General features: G+C 36.2%; 2 protein-coding genes across 3 annotated transcripts; both read left to right on the forward strand.

The window, feature by feature from the left end:
- Nucleotides 1-3308: 3308 nt before the first annotated feature.
- LOC133802395 (CBL-interacting serine/threonine-protein kinase 23) lies at nucleotides 3309-14577 on the forward strand. 2 transcript variants are annotated; one of them, XM_062240690.1, is made up of 15 exons: nucleotides 3311-4096; nucleotides 5448-5510; nucleotides 5887-5958; nucleotides 6060-6167; nucleotides 6295-6375; nucleotides 6553-6606; nucleotides 6690-6815; nucleotides 12339-12428; nucleotides 12612-12731; nucleotides 12821-12946; nucleotides 13271-13387; nucleotides 13542-13598; nucleotides 13677-13751; nucleotides 14197-14275; nucleotides 14368-14577. In XM_062240690.1, exons 1-15 carry the CDS (start codon nucleotides 3902-3904, stop codon nucleotides 14400-14402), a joined length of 1398 nt encoding a protein of 465 aa, XP_062096674.1. In that variant the 5' UTR covers nucleotides 3311-3901; the 3' UTR covers nucleotides 14403-14577. The 2 variants fall into 2 exon arrangements, with proteins under 2 accessions (XP_062096675.1, XP_062096674.1); XM_062240691.1 differs by lacking the exon at nucleotides 12339-12428 and having other exon boundaries at nucleotides 3309-4096.
- Nucleotides 14578-16868: 2291 nt separating this feature from the next.
- On the forward strand, nucleotides 16869-18110 carry LOC133799442 (uncharacterized). The gene is made up of 2 exons (XM_062237459.1): nucleotides 16869-17397; nucleotides 17584-18110. Exons 1-2 carry the CDS (start codon nucleotides 16869-16871, stop codon nucleotides 18108-18110), a joined length of 1056 nt encoding a protein of 351 aa, XP_062093443.1.
- Nucleotides 18111-20345: the final 2235 nt, after the last annotated feature.

Consider the following 20345-nt stretch of genomic DNA (forward strand, 5'->3'; position numbering starts at 1 on the left):
AAAAAATGATAAAACTGAATGCAAGAACTAAAAAGACACAAAGATTTTATAGTGGTTCGGCCCCAGAAATTGGAAATAACCTACGTCTACTTAGTGATTTTATTGATGTAAACTCTGAAACCTACAATCAACGAACTAGGGTTCACCAAGTTTCACAAGCTTCAAAGTGGAATACAAAGATCGTGTATAAAAGCACTTGTTCTCTCTGAATACAAATTATTGTGTATCTCCTAAATGAATTCCATGAGCCTTATTTATAGGCTTAAGGATGTATATATGGGCTTATGGACCATCCTTAACTTGTGCTACAAACATATTTAAATAATAACATAAATAATGATATTTATATATAAAGAGAATCAAATATCCTGGAAATATCTATCTCATAACCGTCTCGAATGTTGGCATCGGTCCTACGAGCAGATCCGGTCGCATATGTCAGCACATCGGCTTCCCTGCTGCTCAACATACTCCTTGCACCTACCGGGCAGCTCAATTTCCTCTTGATCTCCTGGTCGTTGGTCGACCAGGTCTTAATCAATAAACAATCACGTGTTGTCCATTTGCGCCTCAATCGTGCCACGTCATCATGCAAATATTTGAGGTAAACACTACTAACCAAGCACAAATTTAAAAACAGCACAAATTTAAAAACAAGTGTATGGACAGAAACCAGACACGAGCCTAACTTAACATCGAGTCTGGAATAACTAGTGCAAACAAATCGATACAAGAATAAAGTTGGAATTATAAATTAACCAACAATATTCATAAATCAAGACAGAGCTAAAATTTTCCGCAAAATAGTTTCAACCTTGTGATCATACTTTAGGATGAGGAAAAGTTACTAAATCTAAGCAAAAAATAGCTAGATTAACAAAGCTACATGCCAATAAGTAATTTTAAACACAAAAATGCATGGTATAAGTAGTATTCGACCTTGAATATAATGAGGTCGAAATTGAGCAATAGAATGAACTATGTATGATTATATAAAAATTCAAACTTAAACTCGAAACACGTACTTGTGTAAATAAACAATTCTAAAAGCGAGTCCTTAGTAACATGCTCGAAATATTTCGATCTTGAAATATGGTGCATAATACTATGGCAAAAGCTATAAGTAGATAATGTGCATAAAGATTTCAAGATAGAAATTTGAGCATAAAACTACTATTAAAAACAGATGAATATTCACAAGAGATAATAGAGTAGCTTGATCCCGAGCTAAAATATAGATTGTCTCGGCCCTAGGGACCTTAATAGAATATAATACAAAAAATGAAGGGACACAACCCTTGTTAAAAATAAAAAATAAAACTACTTCTTAGCAGCTAGAGTGGACTCGACCTCCTCTCCTTTCTCCTCCTCACCGCCAGCTTCGACAGTGGTTCCTGTGGTTGCTTCCTCTTTAGCCAACTAAGCCTTCCATTTAGTCAGAACGGAGAGGCATGACTATTCGAGCTCCAAAAAAGATTCGAGGTATGTCAAGGCATATCGATGTGGCAACGAGGTGTGTTGAGGGAGATGATTTTTTTTTCATGAAAATCATGATTTTTAAGGGCCCATCGAGCTAGGAATTGAGGTGTATCGATGTATATCGAATTTTCTGCAAATTTTTACGTTTCAGATCTAAGAAATTGAAGAAGAAAAAACCAAAAAATCATGCACAAGTATATTCGAAATGCATAAATTAGTGTCTTAATTGAACTTTTAGTGGGTTTACGTTTTATATCATCAAAAACTATCATGAGACATTTTATTTTAGTTTCCATTGATACTTTAAGAGATAAGAAGAAATAGAGAAGAAAAAAAGGGAGGAGGATGCCAAAGTTTGGGACGTTTTTTCAAATAAATTTGGTAGTGATGATGGTTTTGTGGTGGCTGTCATGACTCTCCAAAGAATCAAATGGCGACCTTAGAGAGAAAAGAGAGATGGAGGCTAAAAAATTGAAAATTGTATTTTTGGAAACCAAGCAAATAGTAGCATTATTTTTTAATGTTGATAAATGATGATATTTTTTTGGATATATAAACCTACACTGTGCATAAACACCCAGATTTCCCATTATGAATTTATAAGTTTATTATAAAAATTAATGAAAAAAATGATATTTGCGGTGAAAGTACTAAATTTGTCTAAATTTGCATTTAAGTACCCATCGTTAACTTTATCGTTAGATGGTAACAGCGATACTAACAGTGCAAGCATAAGTTAAATTTGTATACTTTTGCGAGTAAATAGCGACTAAAATACTCAATGTTTTAAAAAAATTGCACTTTTATATCCAATCTTTTTTTTAGCGGTAAATATACTTAATATTTTTAAAATATTACACTTTTATATTTATTTTTTATTATTTTGATAAATAATAAGAAAATGAAGGAAAAATATAGGATTTTAATTATTTTTTTAATTTTAAATTATTTTCTCTATCTTATTTTTTCTTAAAATAACTATTTTAAATTAAACATTAATAAATCTTTTATTAAAATTAATAAAAATGATTTAAAATAATTAAAAACTTATATATTTTCATCAATTTAAAATATAAGTTTTTTTTAAAAAAAAAATATTTGAAAAATATAACTTTAATTATTTTGATTAGTTTTACTAATCTTAATTTTTTTTTAATTATTTTAAAAGCGAAAATAATTTAAAATTTTAAAAATAACTAGAATCTTATATTTTTCCTTCACTTTTTTATTATTTCTCAAAATAATTTTAAAAAATAGGTATAAAAGTGTAACATTTTAAAAACATTAGGTATATATACCACAAAAAAAATTGAGTATAAAAATGTAATATTTTGAAGACATTGAGTATATTTACCACAAAAAAAATTAAAAATAAATACAACATTTTGAAAATATTGAATATTTAATCCGTCATTTACTACTTTTGTTGTAAAAAAATAATTTGACACTTAAATGTAATATTTTGAATAATTTGATTACTTTCTCAACAAATATAAATTAATTCTTATCCACGGTGAAAAGTGAATCGAACATAGAAAAACTTTCTTTCCATTCCATTACAATAGATTCCAATCAACCAAACTGTATTCAAATATACGGAATGGAAAGAAAAGTAGGAATTGAAAACCCAACTAGCTTCGCCGTTGACTACTGTTTAAAGGAGGAAACCACGCGTAGCCAGTACTTCTGCCACGTCAGACTGAGGACCACCAACACCATAATTACAGAAGATTCCCCCTCTTTGCCCCTCCGCATGCCGGCAGAAAAGTCATATCGACCTTCCTCGTATAAAAAAGCTTGTGTATATATATTATGCATATTCTTAACTATAATAACAAACAACCATATTCTTACAACAAAGTTATAAACTCTCGTTCTCAAATTCAATCATCAAGTCCAATATTCTTTTTTTATCTCAGATCCAACGTTCCTAAATCCATTTTCCAAATTTGGTATCCCAAAACATCCATTTTCAAAATATTGTCTACTTTCCTTTTTTATTTTCGAATGTAAAAAAAATAAGAAAGAGTTATAAATTCAATCATTGTTTGATCCGCACACATGGGATCTTTCTCCGATTCAAGAATAATCGTCCGTGGATCTCGTTCGTCGTTTTCGAAATACGACAACCAAAATTCGGTTTTTGGATTCTGAATTCAAAAACTAAAGACCAAAAACACAGAAGAGAAGAAAGAGAGAGAGAGAGAGAGTTTGTGCTTTTGATTTGTTGTTGTTGTTGTTGTTGAAGATCGAGAAAGTAAATATGAGGGTGGCGAAGTGTCAGGTATGGCAGCCTTGCAAGAAGAAGAGGTTTTGATTAGGAAGATTTTAGAGAGAGATAGAGAAGCGGAAGAGGTTTTGAGGAGAAAAGAGAGAGGAAAGAAGATCGAGGGAAGGGGGATACGCTAGGGTTTTCTTGAAGATGACGACAAGGCCAAGCGGCAGTGGTAGCACTGGCAGCAGCAGGACGCGAGTTGGGAGGTATGAGCTGGGTCGGACCCTGGGCGAGGGCAATTTCGCTAAGGTTAAGTTCGCCAGAAACGTCGAGACTAATGAGAACGTCGCCATTAAAATTCTCGACAAGGAGAAAGTTCTCAAGCACAAGATGATCGGTCAGGTACGCAGCTTTTTTTTTTCTTTAATTATTATAAATTTCTGGATTGTTGAATTGAATCAACTTTGTTTGGATGCCAAGAAAGCAGAGAACAATTGAGAACTATGACCTGGTCAATTTGCTTTTTTATTTATTTTTTATTTTTATATATACAATAGAGATGAAGAATGAGTCAAATCTGTATGTGTCGGTAATTTGGTCAAAAAATAAAACTGTTAATCTCTGAACTGTTCTTTATTATTGATACTGTTTGGTGACTGAGAAAGCAAAAGAATCCAAAACAGAGACTATATAATGTCTTTACAATTGTTTTTTCTTTCTGCTAAATTTAATTGTGGTCGATAAATTTGCCTTACGAATTAAGTGATTTATTGAAAAATGTTGATATGATGAACGATCATTGATCTAACTGCTCGACCTCATTGTTATGGAGTAAAATTAACTAAATTATAACTCCTCATTATCATTATAAATGTCATTTTGCAAATAAAATTATTTGGTGCAAATATAAGCTTTTTCTTAAGAGGTTATATTTGGTTGAGGAAAAGGAATGGAATAGAATAGAGTGAAAAATAATCTACTTCTGTTTGGTTACTCTTCAACACATTAGAATAGCCATTCCAATGGTATGATTTTTAACTATTTTTTCTAACAATTGGAGGAAAGACCATTTTACTATGCAATAATTTTTTTTACTCGTATTCAATTCTTTTTTTTTTTCATTTCTATTTTTATTACTCCCAACCAAGCAGAGTTAATTTGTGAAAGCGCACCTCAACCCACCGTCACTGCTCTTGAGTGGTTAGCCATTATATTGTTAGCAGTGGATGATCCCTGTTTGTTGACTTAGAAAGTAATGGAAGATTTAATGACTGACTTTCAATTAAAAAAGAGAGCAAGTCAACTTTAAACAGTTAATTTAAAACGTTTATTTTTTGACCAGGAAAGTCAGAAATTCTACAGCATTTTGTTTGTTATTTTATTTATTTATTTTTTGCTGAAAAATCTATCTTTGCTAATGTTTTCGGTTTGGTTGAATTTTACGTTTTGTTTTGAATTAAATATTAATTTTTTAAAACTCTTAATTTGGATGAAGCAATGAATGTCTTAATGAACTCTTGATGCTTATAGTTGCATATCTCTTAAATACAGAGTTTTCTGTATGATTATTATCAAAGGCATTTTATTTATGTTTTTATAATTATTTTCATGTTCACTGGAATATATTGACTTAATGTTTTTTCTAATTACACAGATCAAACATGAAATATCAACAATGAATTAATTAGGCTGTCTTTATAATTATTCTCGTGTTCACTGGAATGTATTGACTCAATGATTTTTCCTTACACAGATCAAACGTGAAATATCAACGATGAAACTAATTAGGCACCCGAATGTCATCCGGATGTATGAGGTTAGCTAACAAATGAATTAATTATATTTTCATATAGGCAATGAAATGACACTTGTTTTATGGATATTCTTTGTATAGTTGTATCAAATTGTAATACTGTAAATATTTTGTAAAATGAATTTCAAGTTGAGATTCAGAAACTGGATTTGGAACATTTACAAAGGTACCATTGTATTTAGAGTTTGTAGTGTTATAACCACAAAACCACTCACATCACAATGCAACCAAAATGGGGAAGTTATGTATTGGTAATATTCTTTACATAGAGCTTTATTTTGTTATTGTTGTTAGTGTTATTTATTTAATGCTGGTTGGTTGCTGTTATATTCTTCTTTCTTCAAAATTTTAGTGATGTACTGTCGTAATCTTGATGTAGGTAATGGCTAGCAAGACAAAAATTTACATTGTTATGGAATTTGTGACTGGAGGAGAACTCTTTGACAAAATTGTAAGATTATGGTTTTCCTAGTTTGTAGCAACCCTAACAACAACTTCTACTAATGGTGTGTTTACAAATTTTTTAACAATGATCTTGTTTTCTTGAGCCAGGCTAGTAAAGGAAGACTGAAGGAAGATGAAGCAAGAAAATATTTTCAGGAGCTAATATGTGCTGTGGATTATTGTCATAGCAGAGGTGTTTTTCACAGGGACTTAAAGGTGCGACTTTCATTTTGATTGTTGTCTTCCGTTGTGTCCACATTATTGATGTTTCTAAGTCTAAGCTGAGATGATGGACTAATATTATATAAATACACTGAGATGTTACTTTGGTTGCAATTTCCAGCCGGAGAATCTGCTGTTGGATGCTAGTGGTTCTCTTAAAGTTTCAGATTTTGGGTTGAGTGCACTTCCTCAGCAAGTTCGTGTGAGTATGATGAATTTGTGCATTATTGTGAAAAAGTCATTCGTAATCCATTAAAGTTTTGATTAGGGTGCAGCCGGATTACTACATTATTAGTCTAAAGTACAAGTACGAATAGTATTCTGTTATTAATTTAAAGTAGACAATATACTGTCTCATTTTTCCATTACTTGACTGTAGGAGGATGGATTACTTCACACTACCTGTGGAACACCAAACTATGTTGCTCCTGAGGTGAATTTACTTTTCTTGCAAGATACTTAAAATATCGTCTTAATAACTCTCTTTGTTTCTTAACAGCACCTTCTCTTACCTAGGTTATCAACAACAAAGGGTATGATGGAGCGAAGGCAGATTTATGGTCATGTGGTGTGATTCTTTTTGTCCTAATGGCTGGTTACTTGCCTTTTGAAGAATCTAACCTCATGGCATTATATAAAAAGGTGATTTTTCCTGTCGTGGATTCTTAAATCTATATCTGAATAATGTTTTGATAAGCCATCCCTTACGTATGTGTATGCTAGAAAGAATAGGAGGACCTAAGGTTGGTTGGCAGCAGTTGATTATTTGTATTAGAGTTGGCTATGAGTTAATTGTGTGAGAAGAGTTTGGGTGGGTGTAAGGTACATGGTAACACCAGTAGGGGTAGTGTATAAAAGGGAAAGAGAAAGCTGATTGTTGGTAGAAAGAATTGGTAGGGTTGTATTTCCCATTGGGAGAGGCTAGGCTCTCGAACACCTGGTTTTGCAATACAGAAACAATTTTTTCATTCATTTCCTTTGCTGTTTCTACTGTTTGGCTAACCAATTGACAGGGCAATTCTATCAAATTGGTATCAAAGCCATCTATTGGCATGGGACCTAAGAAGGATCTGCAAGTGGAAGCTCTCGAGGAACTAGTGGAACTACTGCAATCGGAATTCCGTCGGGACCTCCAGGTGGTTCGATCGGAGTTTCAACAGTTCCCCAAGGAGCTGGAGTTACTTAAGACTGAGGTGCAGAGGCTTCATGCGATGGAGAAAAAATGGATTTCGTGGTAGCACACTTGGCTGAGCTGCTACAGGCTCCGGGGAAACCAGTCGTGGAGACGACAGCCATGGATTTCGATTGTCAACGATGGGCCTTGGACGGGGAAAACTCATCAGCTCCTAAGACAACGTCACCTGGCGTGCAGACTTCACCATCTCCGTCATCGGGGTTTGGGGACCCACCACAGCAACAACAACCACCACCACAGCCGCCGTTAGATTCGTACTACTTGGGGCAGAGTTTTGGTCATGATTATAGACCTCCAAGAATGGAATTACTGTTGTTTTCAGGGGAGAATCCGGATGGATGGAGCGTTACTTCCTTTAGACACACATGACGGAGCCATTGATGTTGGAGACGACAATTATCGGGTTAGACGGTGACGCTCTGACTTGGTTTCAGTGGGAGAACCAGCGTCGACCGATTACATCATGGGCCAATCTGAAGAAGCAAATCATCCTTCGGTTCCGAGCATCTCCGTTGGGATCGGTTTCTGAGGAGTTGTTGTCCATTACACAAACGGCCTCCGTTAAAGAGTATCGTCTCCGATGGGAGCTACTGGCATCTCGGGTGCCTAATGCACCAAAATACATTCTTGAAGGAAGTTTTGTTCGTGGGCTTAAGGAAAGTATCAAAGCTGCACTCTACATCCTTCATCCCGTAGGCCTAGCCCAAATCATGGATACAACCTAGAGGATAGAAGAGAGCCATCAGCTGTTGCATACAGGCCAACCCATTAGATCAGCCTTTGCCAAACCAAGTGTTAGCCCGATTACACTACCCAGAAATTCACTAAACCCTTTTATCACTAAATCCCTCGTACCACCACCTCCAGCCGTCTCTTCTCAGGCGTCGGCCACTACCAAGACCGGCACAACCCCGGCAACGAAGCCTTCCCCCTTCCGAAGACTTATTAAAGCTAAGTATCAAGAAAAAAAAGCTCGTGGAGTATGCTTTAAATGTGATAAAAAGTTCCACCGTGGTCATGAATGTGAGCAAAAGTTTTTGCAAGTTTTGTTAATGTCAGATGAAGAGGAATCGTTGCATATGGAGGAGTCACCGCCTCATCCCCAGATTCAGGTGAAACTATGGTAAATGAGGAGACTTTGGTGGCCCTTTCTCTGAATTCATTGGTGGGCATTTCTTCTGCACACATTATGAAACTTGTTGGGCACATTGGACAGTAGCCAGTGACTGTTTTGATAGATAGTGGGGCGGCCCACAATCTTATTTCCATGGAGGTGGTCTTGGCAACAGGGATTCCTATCACAGCTACCACATGTTACAGGGTACTTTTAGGGACGGGGGGAAAGGTCAGAACAGGAGGTATCGGCGCTCAGGTGGAGTTGGATTTGGGAGCTCTACGAGTTGTCACTGATTTTTTGCCACTAGAAACTAGAACTTGGGATGGTAGATGTGATTTTCAGTATCAAGTGGTTGGAGACCCTTGGTAATATGCAAGTAAATTGGTGGACGATGGTGATGAAGTTCGAAATGGCAGGGGCATGGGTCACTTTGCAAGGGGATCCAAGTCTATGCAAATCTCCTATTTCGCTCGAGGCAATGATCTTATCAGTGGAACGGGAAGCACAGGGCTTTTGTGTGCAGTTTAGGGCTTTCTCCGGAGTGGCAGAGGGTTCACCATAGCCAATTCCACCAACAGTAGCTTCGGTACTTCAGAAATTTCAGTCGGTCTTTGAGATGCCATTAGGTTTGCCACCCACTCGGTCTCGAGAGCATGCCATTAACCTTGGAGCGAGGACCAGTCCGATTTCAGTTCGACCATACCGATTTGCACAAGTTTAGAAGGATGAGATTGAGCAACTTGTAACAGAGATGCTACACGCAGGGATTATACAACCAAGCACTAGTCCATTTTCTAGTCCGGTGCTGCTTGTTAAGAAGGATGGGAGTTGGCATTTCTGTGTAGATTATAGAGCTTTGAATTGCGAAATAGTGGCAGACAAGTTCCCAATTCCGGTTATTGATGAGCTATTGGATGAACTTCATGGTGCGAAGGTGTTTACCAAGCTGGATTTGAAGTCGCGATATCACCAAATTAGAGTCATGGCTCGAGATGTGGAAAAGACGGCGTTCCGCACACATGAGGGGCACTATGAACTTCTAGTAATGCCTTTCGGCCTCACTAATGCCCTGGCAACGTTCCAAGCCCTTATGAATGAAGTGTTTCGCGATTTCTTGAGGAAGTTTGTGTTGGCATTCTTTGATGACATTCTGATTTACAGCCCATCATTGGAAGAACATTTACACCACTTAGCCTTGGTGTTGGAACGCCTTCACCACCATAATATATATGCCAATAAGAAGAAATGTATGTTTGCACAGAGCAAGTGGAGTATTTGGGTAATGTTATTTCGGCCAAGGGAGTAGCTGCCGACCCAAGTAAGCTGGCTGCCATGGAAAATTGGCCTACACCGAAGTCAATCAAGGAGTTACGAGGTTTCCTAAGACTCATGGGCTATTATAGAAAATTTGTAAAAGGTTATGGTAGCATTGCAAAGCCTCTTACAGATCAACTACGTAAGGATGCATATGGCTGGACACTAGAGGCTTTCCTTCACTTGAAACAAGCGATGTGCTCAGTTCCTGTATTAGCCTTACTAGATTTTTCGGTACCATTTATTGTGGAAGCGGATGCGTCAGGGGCTGGTTTAGGGGTTGTGCTAATGCAGAATGGGCATCCTATTACCTATTTCAGTCAGATTTTATCATCTCGAGCTCGAACGAACTCTATCTATGAGAGGGAGTTGATGGCAATCGTGTTAGCTATTCAAAAGTGGCGCCCTTATTTGTTGGGGCGTAAATTTTTTGTAAGAACAGATCAATGAAGTTTGAAGTACTTGCTGGAGCAGCCATTAGTGGCTTTGGAGCATCAAAAATGGCTCACGAAAATATTGGGGTATGATTTTGATATCCCATACTAACTAGGGTTGGAAAATAAAGCTGCTGATGCTTTATCTCGAATGCACTGTGAAGTTTCTCTTGCTGTCATTTCTGTCCCAATAGTGTTGTCAATTCCTGATTTACAGGCGCATGTAGCCGCTGATCCAACATTATCCAAGATAATGAAAGAGCTAGCTGCTGGACAGCAAGCTGGGAGTACTCTTTAGTGAGGCTGCCTTAAATTCCGAGGTCGGTTGGTGATATCGTCTTCTTCTCCTTTCATTCCATTACTTCAACATGAATATCACAGTAGCGACGTGGGAGGGCACTCCGAAGTGTTCAAAACTTTTCAGCGTATAGCAGCTGATTTGTATCGGCGTGGCATGAGGAAAGATGTACAGAAATTAGTTGCTGAATGCGCCATTTACTAGCAGAATAAGTATCTCGCTCAGTCGCCAGTGGGTTTATTACAGCCATTACCATTTCCGGAGCAAGTTTGGGAGGATATATCTATGGATTTTATTGAAGGGATACCAAAGTCGAATAGGTTTGACTCTATTTTTGTGGTGGTGGACTGCTTGAGTAAGTATGGTCACTTTATACCACTCTGTCATCCTTTCTCCGATGTAAATTGTGGCGACAGTGTTTGTGCCAAAGGTTGTTAAACTCCATGGCATACCCCATTCAATTGTATTCGATTGCGACAAGATCTTCCTCAGTCTATTTCGGAAGGAGCTCTTTCGGTTACAAGGCACGCCTTTGAAAAAGAGTACAGCTTACCACCCTCAATCTAATGGGCAAACAGAGGTGGTCAACCGTTGCTTAGAGACTTATCTTCACTGTTTTGTCCGTTCAAAGCATGCTCATTGGGTCAAGTGGCTGCCTTGGGCAGAATATTGGTCTCACTCTTCAACTAGGATGACCCCTTTTCGTGCACTCTATCATAGAGACCCCCCTCCTTTGTTGCACTTTGAACCAGCTAGTACCAAGGTCTCAGCAGTAGAGCAGAATCTTCAAGACCGAGATAATATTTTAGCATTGCTGAAACTGAATTTGCACCGAGCCCAGCAAAAGATGAAGGTGCAAGCTGATCGGAAGAGGAGAGATGTGCAGTATGCGGTTGGTGATTTGTTTTATGCCCAATTAAGGCCTTATCGTGAACATTCAGTCGCCAAACGTGTCAATGAGAAGCCTTCTCCGCATTTCTTTGGCCCTTTTCTGATATTAGAACGTATTGGGAACGCAGCATACCGTCTCCAGCTTCCTTCTGATGCCACTATACACCTTGTTTTTCATGTTTTGCTGCATAGAGCAGCTCTTGGACCAAACCTACAAGCCACAGCCTTGCCACCTGGGTTGACATCAGATTTGGAGTAGACACTAGAACCGGAATCAATGTTGGAGGTGCGGCCAGGAAGTTACAAAGAAGCACAGCAAGCGTTGATAAAGTGGGTGAATTTGCCAGAATTTGAAGCCACTTGGGAGGATTTCCATATGATCCAAGAGCAATTTTCCGAATTCCACCTTGAGAACAAGGTGAAACTTTTGGCAGGCGATATTGATAAGCCACCCCGTACGTATGTGTATGCTAGAAAGAATAGGAGGACCTAAGGTAGGCTGGCAGCAGCTGAATTATTTGTATTAGAGTTGGTTAGGATTGTATTTCCCATTGGGAGAGGCCAGGCACTCGAACACCTGGTTTTGCAATACAGAAGCAATTTTTTCATTCATTTCCTTTGCTGTTTCTACTGTTTGGCTAACCAAATGACAGGACAATTCTATCAAACTCACAAATATACATTTGTTTATATATATAGCCTACATACATAAAAACATTAACAGGGATTTCTGTATGCATTTCCCTAAATATACTCCATTGGATCATTGGTTAAAGATAGTTTTGAATATTTTTTCGTCTACTTTTTGTTCATTTTGAGAAGAAAAGGAGATGATTTTTTTTACTCAATGTTATTTGTATGACCGTATATCTATGTCTTTCATCCACAAATATAAAGCTGGCTATCGCAACTACAGATACACAAGGCTGAATTTACATTTCCACCATGGTTTTCCTCAAGTGCAAAAAAACTAATTAAAAGAATCTTGGATCCGGACCCCTCGACGGTATTTCCTCATGGTCTTTCTTCATTTCTTTCAAATAATCCTGATGATGATAGTCACCTTCATTTACTCTTTTAAGGGGCTCTGATATTTTTTCTTTTTTTAAATAAAAAAAGAAGAAAAAGGCAAATTTGTGTCTGCTATGGCATAATTTTTAAATACATGTATTGTTATTGCATGAAACAGCGAATTACGATTGCTGAGATAATTCAAAATGAGTGGTTTAAGAAGGGATATAAACCGCCAAGATTTGAACAAGCTGATGTTAGTGTTGATGATGTGGATGACATCTTCAATGAATTAGGGGTGAGATTCTTGATTTAATTTTCAATTGTGATCTTGTTGCATAAGTTTAGAGCTTGAATTTGCGGCTAAAAGGTTTCCTTTGACGACAGGAATCTGGAAACCTTGTTGTGGAGAGGCGGGAAGAAGGCTCTACAGCGCCTGTTACTATGAATGCTTTTGAGCTAATTTCTACATCTCAGGGCCTGAACCTAAGTTCACTTTTTGAAAAGCAAATGGTAAGGTTGAGTTTGGTTCTTTCTTTCAAACTGGCTGTTCACATAAAAGACTTAAGTTGAGGACATATTATACCTTATAATTGTACTGAGCATATGAAAGTCATTGTGACATTCCTTATAATCCTGATAATTTTTTTAATAAATAATGAAAGAATTCGTATGACTATTAGCACTTGGTATACAGTTGTAGAATTTAATGTTATAATAATATGAATTTGCAATAGTCACTGTTTATTCTACAGTATACAAGCCCAAGATACTTCTTGTAATGACTTTAATTAATTTTCATTGTTTGAGAGACAACTGAGAATTTGTTTCTACCAGGGACTTGTTAAACGAGAGACTAGATTCACATCTAAATGTTCTGCCAAAGATATAATTACAAAAATTGAACAAGCTGCTGGGCCCCTGGGTTTTGATGTAAAAAAGAATAATTTCAAGGTTTGGCCTCTATCTTTTCATCTTCTCTCTCTGGCTTGGAGTTTTACTGCATTGTATCTTATATCGAGACTGTTATGTTTATGATTCATTTATTTTGTTTCCTGAGATCTATGCTCAGCTTATTTCACAACCAATCCTTTCTGTACTATTTCAGTTGAAGCTTCATGGAGAGAAGAGTGGACGCAAAGGTCCTTTATCTGTTGCAACAGAGGTACATTTATTTTCAGCCAAGAGTTCAATTTGAAAATCACATTTCAAATTTGTCCTAAAGTTCTCTCTTTTCATGTAGATTTTTGAAGTGGCCCCTTCCCTCTACATGGTTGAAGTCCGGAAATCTGGAGGAGATACTCTGGAATTTCACAAGGTATGACCCAAAAAAAAGTATTTCTGGATCTAGGAATCTGATTTTATTTTATTTTTTCTCTTTTCCATGACAAAAAGTCGTATTGAGTGGAAAAATGCATAGCAGCCCTACTTGGTACTACTTGAAAAAAATGCTTAGCTTATCTATAATCTGGGTTTGGGTGGGGTTAATGTCAAAGACGTATAACCTTGATTTCAGAGATGAGGCAAGTTTGCCCTGTCATTCTATTGGGAAGAATATATTGTTGTTACCTCTACAACTTTCATAATCGGTTTTCTATCAATTTTAAAGAAGTATACTACTAGGCGACTTGGAGATGATTAAGCCAAATCCATTGGTTAAAGATGCAATTACCTATTAAAGTAGAAGTTCTGAATTTGACAATGTTCTCCTCCATACTATTTGCTTATATCATTGCTGTTCTAATATTTGTTTAAATTTTCAGTTCTACAAGAACCTTTCGACCGGGCTGAAAGATATCGTGTGGAAATCGGCCGATGAATCAAAGGATGAAGTGGAGAATGGTTAGTACTTTGCTGCAACAAAATTACGCTTGGTTGCTTATCCATGAACTTATTTTGGTAACAGTTGTTTAATTGTTTTTTCATTCTTGCAGGTGTTGCTGGTACCCGAGTTACACCATCTAAATGATAGAGCTTGTGTTGTTTTCTTCTCCTCTCTCTTCAAAACAGACTTTTTTGTGAGATATTTTCAGAAATTGCTTTGGAAACTCAGCTTAATTTTAAGTGTTGTTTGCTTAATAATAAAGTCTTCACTTCAGCGGGAGAAACTAGAATAAAAATATAAATATGTTTATACTGGTTTATTTCTCCCTTGCTCTTTTTTTTGGGTTGGATATGCAGAAGATATAATATTGGTGTTTTTAAATATTTTGGGTTAAAATCTGGGTTTGGGTTTGGTTTACTTTTTCAATAATAAATAACTAAGTATAACCCCTTCAATTTATTTTGAAATCATAGAATTTAATCTGAATACAACGTCAATCGACTCCTACTAATCAAAATATGAGTATTTGCCAGCCATCTGGTTTATGAATTTGGATTTAGTATTTTGTATTTGGAAATTAAAATTAATGTGACTTGTAATGAGATTGTTTGACATACTATTCTCTTAATAATTTTTTTACCAACAATACTCATATTTTTATATTCAAATCAACCAAATGACTCCCGACACCAGAAAAAACCAAATGACTATATAGTTTAAGTGAATATAAAATCATATATTTTTACCCCATTAACAGAAATTACAAATTATAAGAAATGACCCAAAATAAAGCTAAACTTAACATATATATGGACAAAAAAATAATTAAGCTAAACATGGTAATACACGGTTAATACAAAAATATAAATATGGAATTCCCATAAACTAAACAAACAGATTCCCATAATTTTCTCGCCCACTGCCAATCAAGAAAATTTTTGTCCGCGTATAGCAATTCATCGACCATTTTTTCCGATCACAGCTTCATATTCTCCATTGATTCCGATCAAGAACTGGTGGCTGCTACTCTCATCATCGTCTCCGATCAAAATCCAATCAAGAATTGGTGGCTGCTACTCTCATCATCGTCTCCTTTCTCCAGTCATCCAATTAAAAATTTAATTCAATTTCAGATCTTCTTCTTCTTCTCCGGCAGATCTTCTTCTCCGATTACATCCCCTGCTTTTACGTTCGTTCACATCAGCAAAAGCAGAAATCCATCAACTTCTCTGATTTCTCAAACAGGTAAGCAAATCTTTCTTCAAATATACGACATGCAAAATATTTACACAAAGAATCTGCAAATTACTTCCTATAAAATTCTTGACTCAAACTACTTGTTTCAAAACTTTTTTAATTACACACGTGAAACCAGTTACATCACAAAAAAGTTCAACATTACATAATTCAAATATTACAAAATAATATAAAAATAACAACAAAATAAATACAAAAACCAGTTACATACGAAAAATAATAATAATAACATTCTGCATAATAAATTATCATGAAAAATGTAAAAATACAAACTGATTTACGTTTATGAAACCAGTTACACAATATAATTTTAACTTTGCATATTTGAAAATAAAAATAAAAAGACAACACATTCACTAAAGTAACCAGTTACACACACAAAAACAGAATTTAATGCAACATAAATAATTATGGAACCTGGAAAATAGTTCTCGATTCAGTAAAAGAAACCAGTTACTAAAATAATTTCAACATTAATAATATTCATTCACTAACACAACCAGATACATTTTAAACATCACTAAAAATTATGTTGTGCTATATTGCAGATATGGAGACCATAATGACATTGATTCGTTTTGGAGGAAAATGGACAGATAGATATCAGTATGATGAGTACACCATGACTGGACTGATAATACCAACAAATTGTTCTCTAAACAATTTGGTTAATTTAGTGAAAACTGAAATAAAATGCAATATTCAAAATATTGAGCTGAGTTACCAGTTATCACCAGGTATGCCACCAATGAAATTACTCACTGACAATTCAGTCCTATTCTACATTGAGCTGAAAAAGAAGCAAAATGAAGTAACTGAGCTACCACTATGCATCACCACTGTTGATCAAACAATAGCTGAAACTGTTCAACACACTACATATGAAGAAGAAACACAAAAACAGAACACAGATTTAGAAAAGCTAGTTCTTCAACTAAACAACGAGCAATCAGCTACAGAATTACAATATCACGAAGCAACCTACACGAGAAATAACCAGGTACAAACCTTCCCAAATAATACAGACATAGCTGATGATGTAGCAGAATTTATCATAGCGAGAACAAAAGAAAAAGAAAAGAAGAAACATAAATTATAACTGATCATAAAATTTTCAAAGTTGAAGAAGGCCAGATTTATAAGGACAAAAAACTCTTAAAATCTGCTCTATGTTATTATGCTATGATCCACAACTTCCAATTCAAGACAAAAAGATCTGAACCAAGAGAGTACCTGGTAACCTGTGTGGATGACAATTGTAACTGGTTACTTTAAGCTTCAAAGTTCAGGAAAACAGAAACATTTAAAATCAGAAAGTATGTAAAGGCTCACACCTGCTCCTTGGATATCATTATGGAAGACCACAGGCAGGCTAATTGCAATGTCATTGGGGAACTAATAAAATCAAAATACATGTCAATAAAGAGAGTAGACACACCACATGACATAATCAACGACATGCTAGATGATTTTGGTGTTTCAATGGGGTACCAAAAAGCCTGGAGAGCAAGAGAAAAAGCTTTAGAATTGGCAAGGGGAAACCAAGATGATTCATACCAAAAACTTCCCATCTACCTTCACATGCTAAAAGTCTCGAACCCAGGTACAATTACACACCTGGTTACAGACAATACAGATCACTTCAAATATATGTACCTAGCATTTGCAAATTCGATCAAAGGATGGAAACACTGTAGGCCAGTCATTGTGATAGATGGAACTTACTTGAAGACATCATTTGGGGGAACTTTATTCACTGCTTCAACAATGGATGCTAACAACAACATATTCCCATTAGCCTTTGGAATAGGAGACTCTGAAAATGATTCATCATGGTTATGGTTTTTCACAAAGCTAAAGAAGACATATGGAGAAAGAGAAGGTACTGTTTTCTTCTTTATATTCTTATTGAAACAAACTAAACTCATAAAATTATCAGTTTAATAATAATCCAGCAATAAAATAGAGAAAACAGTGTAAAAAAAAAATAACAGTCATATAAATTAATGAAACCAGTTACTCAGTTAAGACATAATAACCAGTTACTCCATTGTGATTTTGCAAATAGGTATGGCAATCATTTCAGACAGGCATAAAAGCATAGAAAATGCGATAGACGATGTATACCCAAAAGCTTTCCATGGAGCATACATATTCCACATGTTAAACAACATCAAAGTCAATTTTGGTGTCCATGGGGAGGACCTAAACCTAAACTTTGTCAAAGCAGCAAAGGCATACAGGGTACAATCATTTGAGCACTACATGCATGAAATAGACAAGATTGACACACGCATAAGACCGTATTTACAAAAAATTAGATATTCAACTTGGTCTAGATGCCATGCTCCAACAAGAAGATATACAATGATGACATCAAATATAGCTGAATCAATAAATGCTGCATTGAAAGCTGCAAGAACGCTGCCAATCACTACAATGATGGAGGGCCTTCGAAGTTTAGTTCAAAAATGGGTATGGAAAAATGATAACGAAGCAAGCGGAACATTCACACAAGTAACAACAGATACTGAAACTGTGCTTAGAGAAAACTTTATTCATGCCATTAAATTTCAGGTACCTGACATATATTGAGCACTGAATATTATTTATCAAAACTTTTAGTAACCAGTTACTCAAAAATATCACAGTATCATTTATCAAAACTTTGATGGAGCATCATCTTCTGTCTTGTACCCACTAATCTGCTTCTTTTTTGCATGACTATACAAGTTAATGGCAAGATAATCACGATAGGTAGCAATTTTGGCAGCCATGTTCTTCGGGATGTCATCAATCTTCCCATGGATAAACAAATCAGCATACTTGATAACAAATACTCCACAATCACTGCAAAAAAAAAAAAAAACAGCATATGAAATTATTTAAAAACAAACAAAATAGAAAAATAAACAACAATATACAAAAAACCAGTTACTTACTTATCCTCTTGAAATGGCAAGTCTTTGGCAAAGTTAAAATCAATTGGATCCTTCTTCCCAACAGAATATGGACCAACATTAAAGTCCAAATCTTTCCTAGAATAATAAAAATCAAGAAAATCTAGAAAATATGGTAAAACAACAGAATAAGCCTTCACATATGGCAAAGCAATACTCTCATTCTTCTTCCCCGTCAAATAATTGTAGACAGTTAACATCCTACTCTTAATGGAAAAGTGAATAAAAACCCAATGCAACTGAACCTTCACATGCACAGGAAAAAGAACATGATCCACATCCACCCAAGGAATGTTACAAAACAAATATTCACCAATAATGTAATATGAAATTAGGTTATCAAAACTAGGGGTGCACACGAGTCGGATTTTCGGGTTTCGGGTTAAGAAAAATGGTACCGAAACTGATCCGAAATTTTCGGGTTTTTTCGGGTTCGGGTTCACTCGGGTTCAGGTTCACTCGGGTTCGGGTTCGGGTTTCATTTCGGGTTGGCTGGGCCATTTGTGATTTTGGGCCGAAAATCCCAAATTTGCAAAAATGCCATTTTTTTCAAAAATACCATATTTTTCTAAAAATATATATGGGTGTTTATTTGCTAAAAAAAAAACATTGTGAGTTATAATAGTAATTCGTGGTAGAAGTTTCTTACGAACAAAACATATACAAAACAAATTATATAAATATATATATTGATGAAAAAATCGGTTCATCACTAAATACAAAATATATAGGGAATACGATGAGTCAGGGAAGGCTGGACGAGAAGAAGACTATCAGGCAGAACCAAAGAGAGTAGTGAGGGGAGAGGAGTTCAAGCCCGACTCAAGGGATCGCATACTTGGTCACCCGATGCTATGGAGGGTGGGGATTTCTTTAGTAAGGAAGGAAACTTCTTTTTCGGCCAAATCCTAATTTCTCGCCTTCTCCTAACTCTACTCTAGGCAGCTTCTTGCAGAGTTACAGAAATAAAACATATATATATACATATATATAATAAATGTAAACTTCAGATGATTTATTGCGAGGCGAGGCGTGCCGCTGGTGGTGGCCGTGCGATCTGGTCTGGTGGAGTGGTGTCGCCGCCACGTGAGTGCTGAGGGTGAGGGAGGCTCTCGTCTCGATGGGTCGGCGGCAGTGGCACTCGGTGGCAGTCGTCTCGATGGGTCAAGCCTTAAGGAGAGGTGAGGAGGCTGTTGTGCTGAAGCTTGAAATTCAGGGAGGCTTCTTGAATGAAATGAAAGAGAAGAAGAAAAAAAAAAGGGTCGGGTAGTTTACTTATGGTTCAGTAACTTCAGTTCGATTTTTTCAGATATTTTTTTTTTTGGTCGGGTTTCGGGTTACACCCGAATCCGACGGGCTTGATTCTTAAGCCCGAACCCGACCCGATATATTTCGGGTTCGGATCGGGTTATACCCGAATTTGACGGGTTTTTCGAAAAAACGGGTTTTTCAGGTTCGAGTCGGGCGGGTTTTCGGGTTTTGCGGGTCACGTGTACACCCCTAATCAAAACGCGAATGCTGCTTGAATCACATTTGGCTGCCACAAAGTTATCATACAAACCCTTGATAGTTGCATCAAACCAAGAGTCTGTAGTTGTAACCCTCTTGTTCAAACCATCAATCAACTTAATCTTCTTCCTCAAGTAATAAAAACATACATTTATATGCTACAAAAAATAAATAAACATACAAAAGTTAGGAACCTGGATACTAGCCAATATATAATAATAAAAAAACAAGTTACACACAATGCTACAAGAGCCTGGTTACTACCCATAAATAATAAAAACAATTTACACACAGTACTAAAAGGAACCTGGTTACTTGTCTTAACCATGATCAACAACAAAAACAAAACATCTAAACAAAC

Source organism: Humulus lupulus, chromosome 9 (assembly GCF_963169125.1).
Source record: "Humulus lupulus chromosome 9, drHumLupu1.1, whole genome shotgun sequence".
Classification (NCBI taxonomy): Eukaryota; Viridiplantae; Streptophyta; class Magnoliopsida; order Rosales; family Cannabaceae; genus Humulus; species Humulus lupulus.

What these genes read in the sequence shown, in the direction of transcription:
- LOC133802395 (XM_062240690.1), top strand. Translation starts at nt 3,902, where the DNA reads ATGACGACAAGGCCAAGCGGCAGTGGTAGCACTGGCAGCAGCAGGACG. An exon ending in CAAACTATGTTGCTCCTGAG is followed by an intron (nt 6,607 to 6,689) that starts GTGAATTTACTT and finishes TCTCTTACCTAG; the next exon opens with GTTATCAACAACAAAGGGTA. An exon ending in AAAGGATGAAGTGGAGAATG is followed by an intron (nt 14,276 to 14,367) that starts GTTAGTACTTTG and finishes TCATTCTTGCAG; the next exon opens with GTGTTGCTGGTACCCGAGTT.
- LOC133799442 (XM_062237459.1), top strand. Translation starts at nt 16,869, where the DNA reads ATGGAAGACCACAGGCAGGCTAATTGCAATGTCATTGGGGAACTAATA. An exon ending in GACATATGGAGAAAGAGAAG is followed by an intron (nt 17,398 to 17,583) that starts GTACTGTTTTCT and finishes TTTTGCAAATAG; the next exon opens with GTATGGCAATCATTTCAGAC.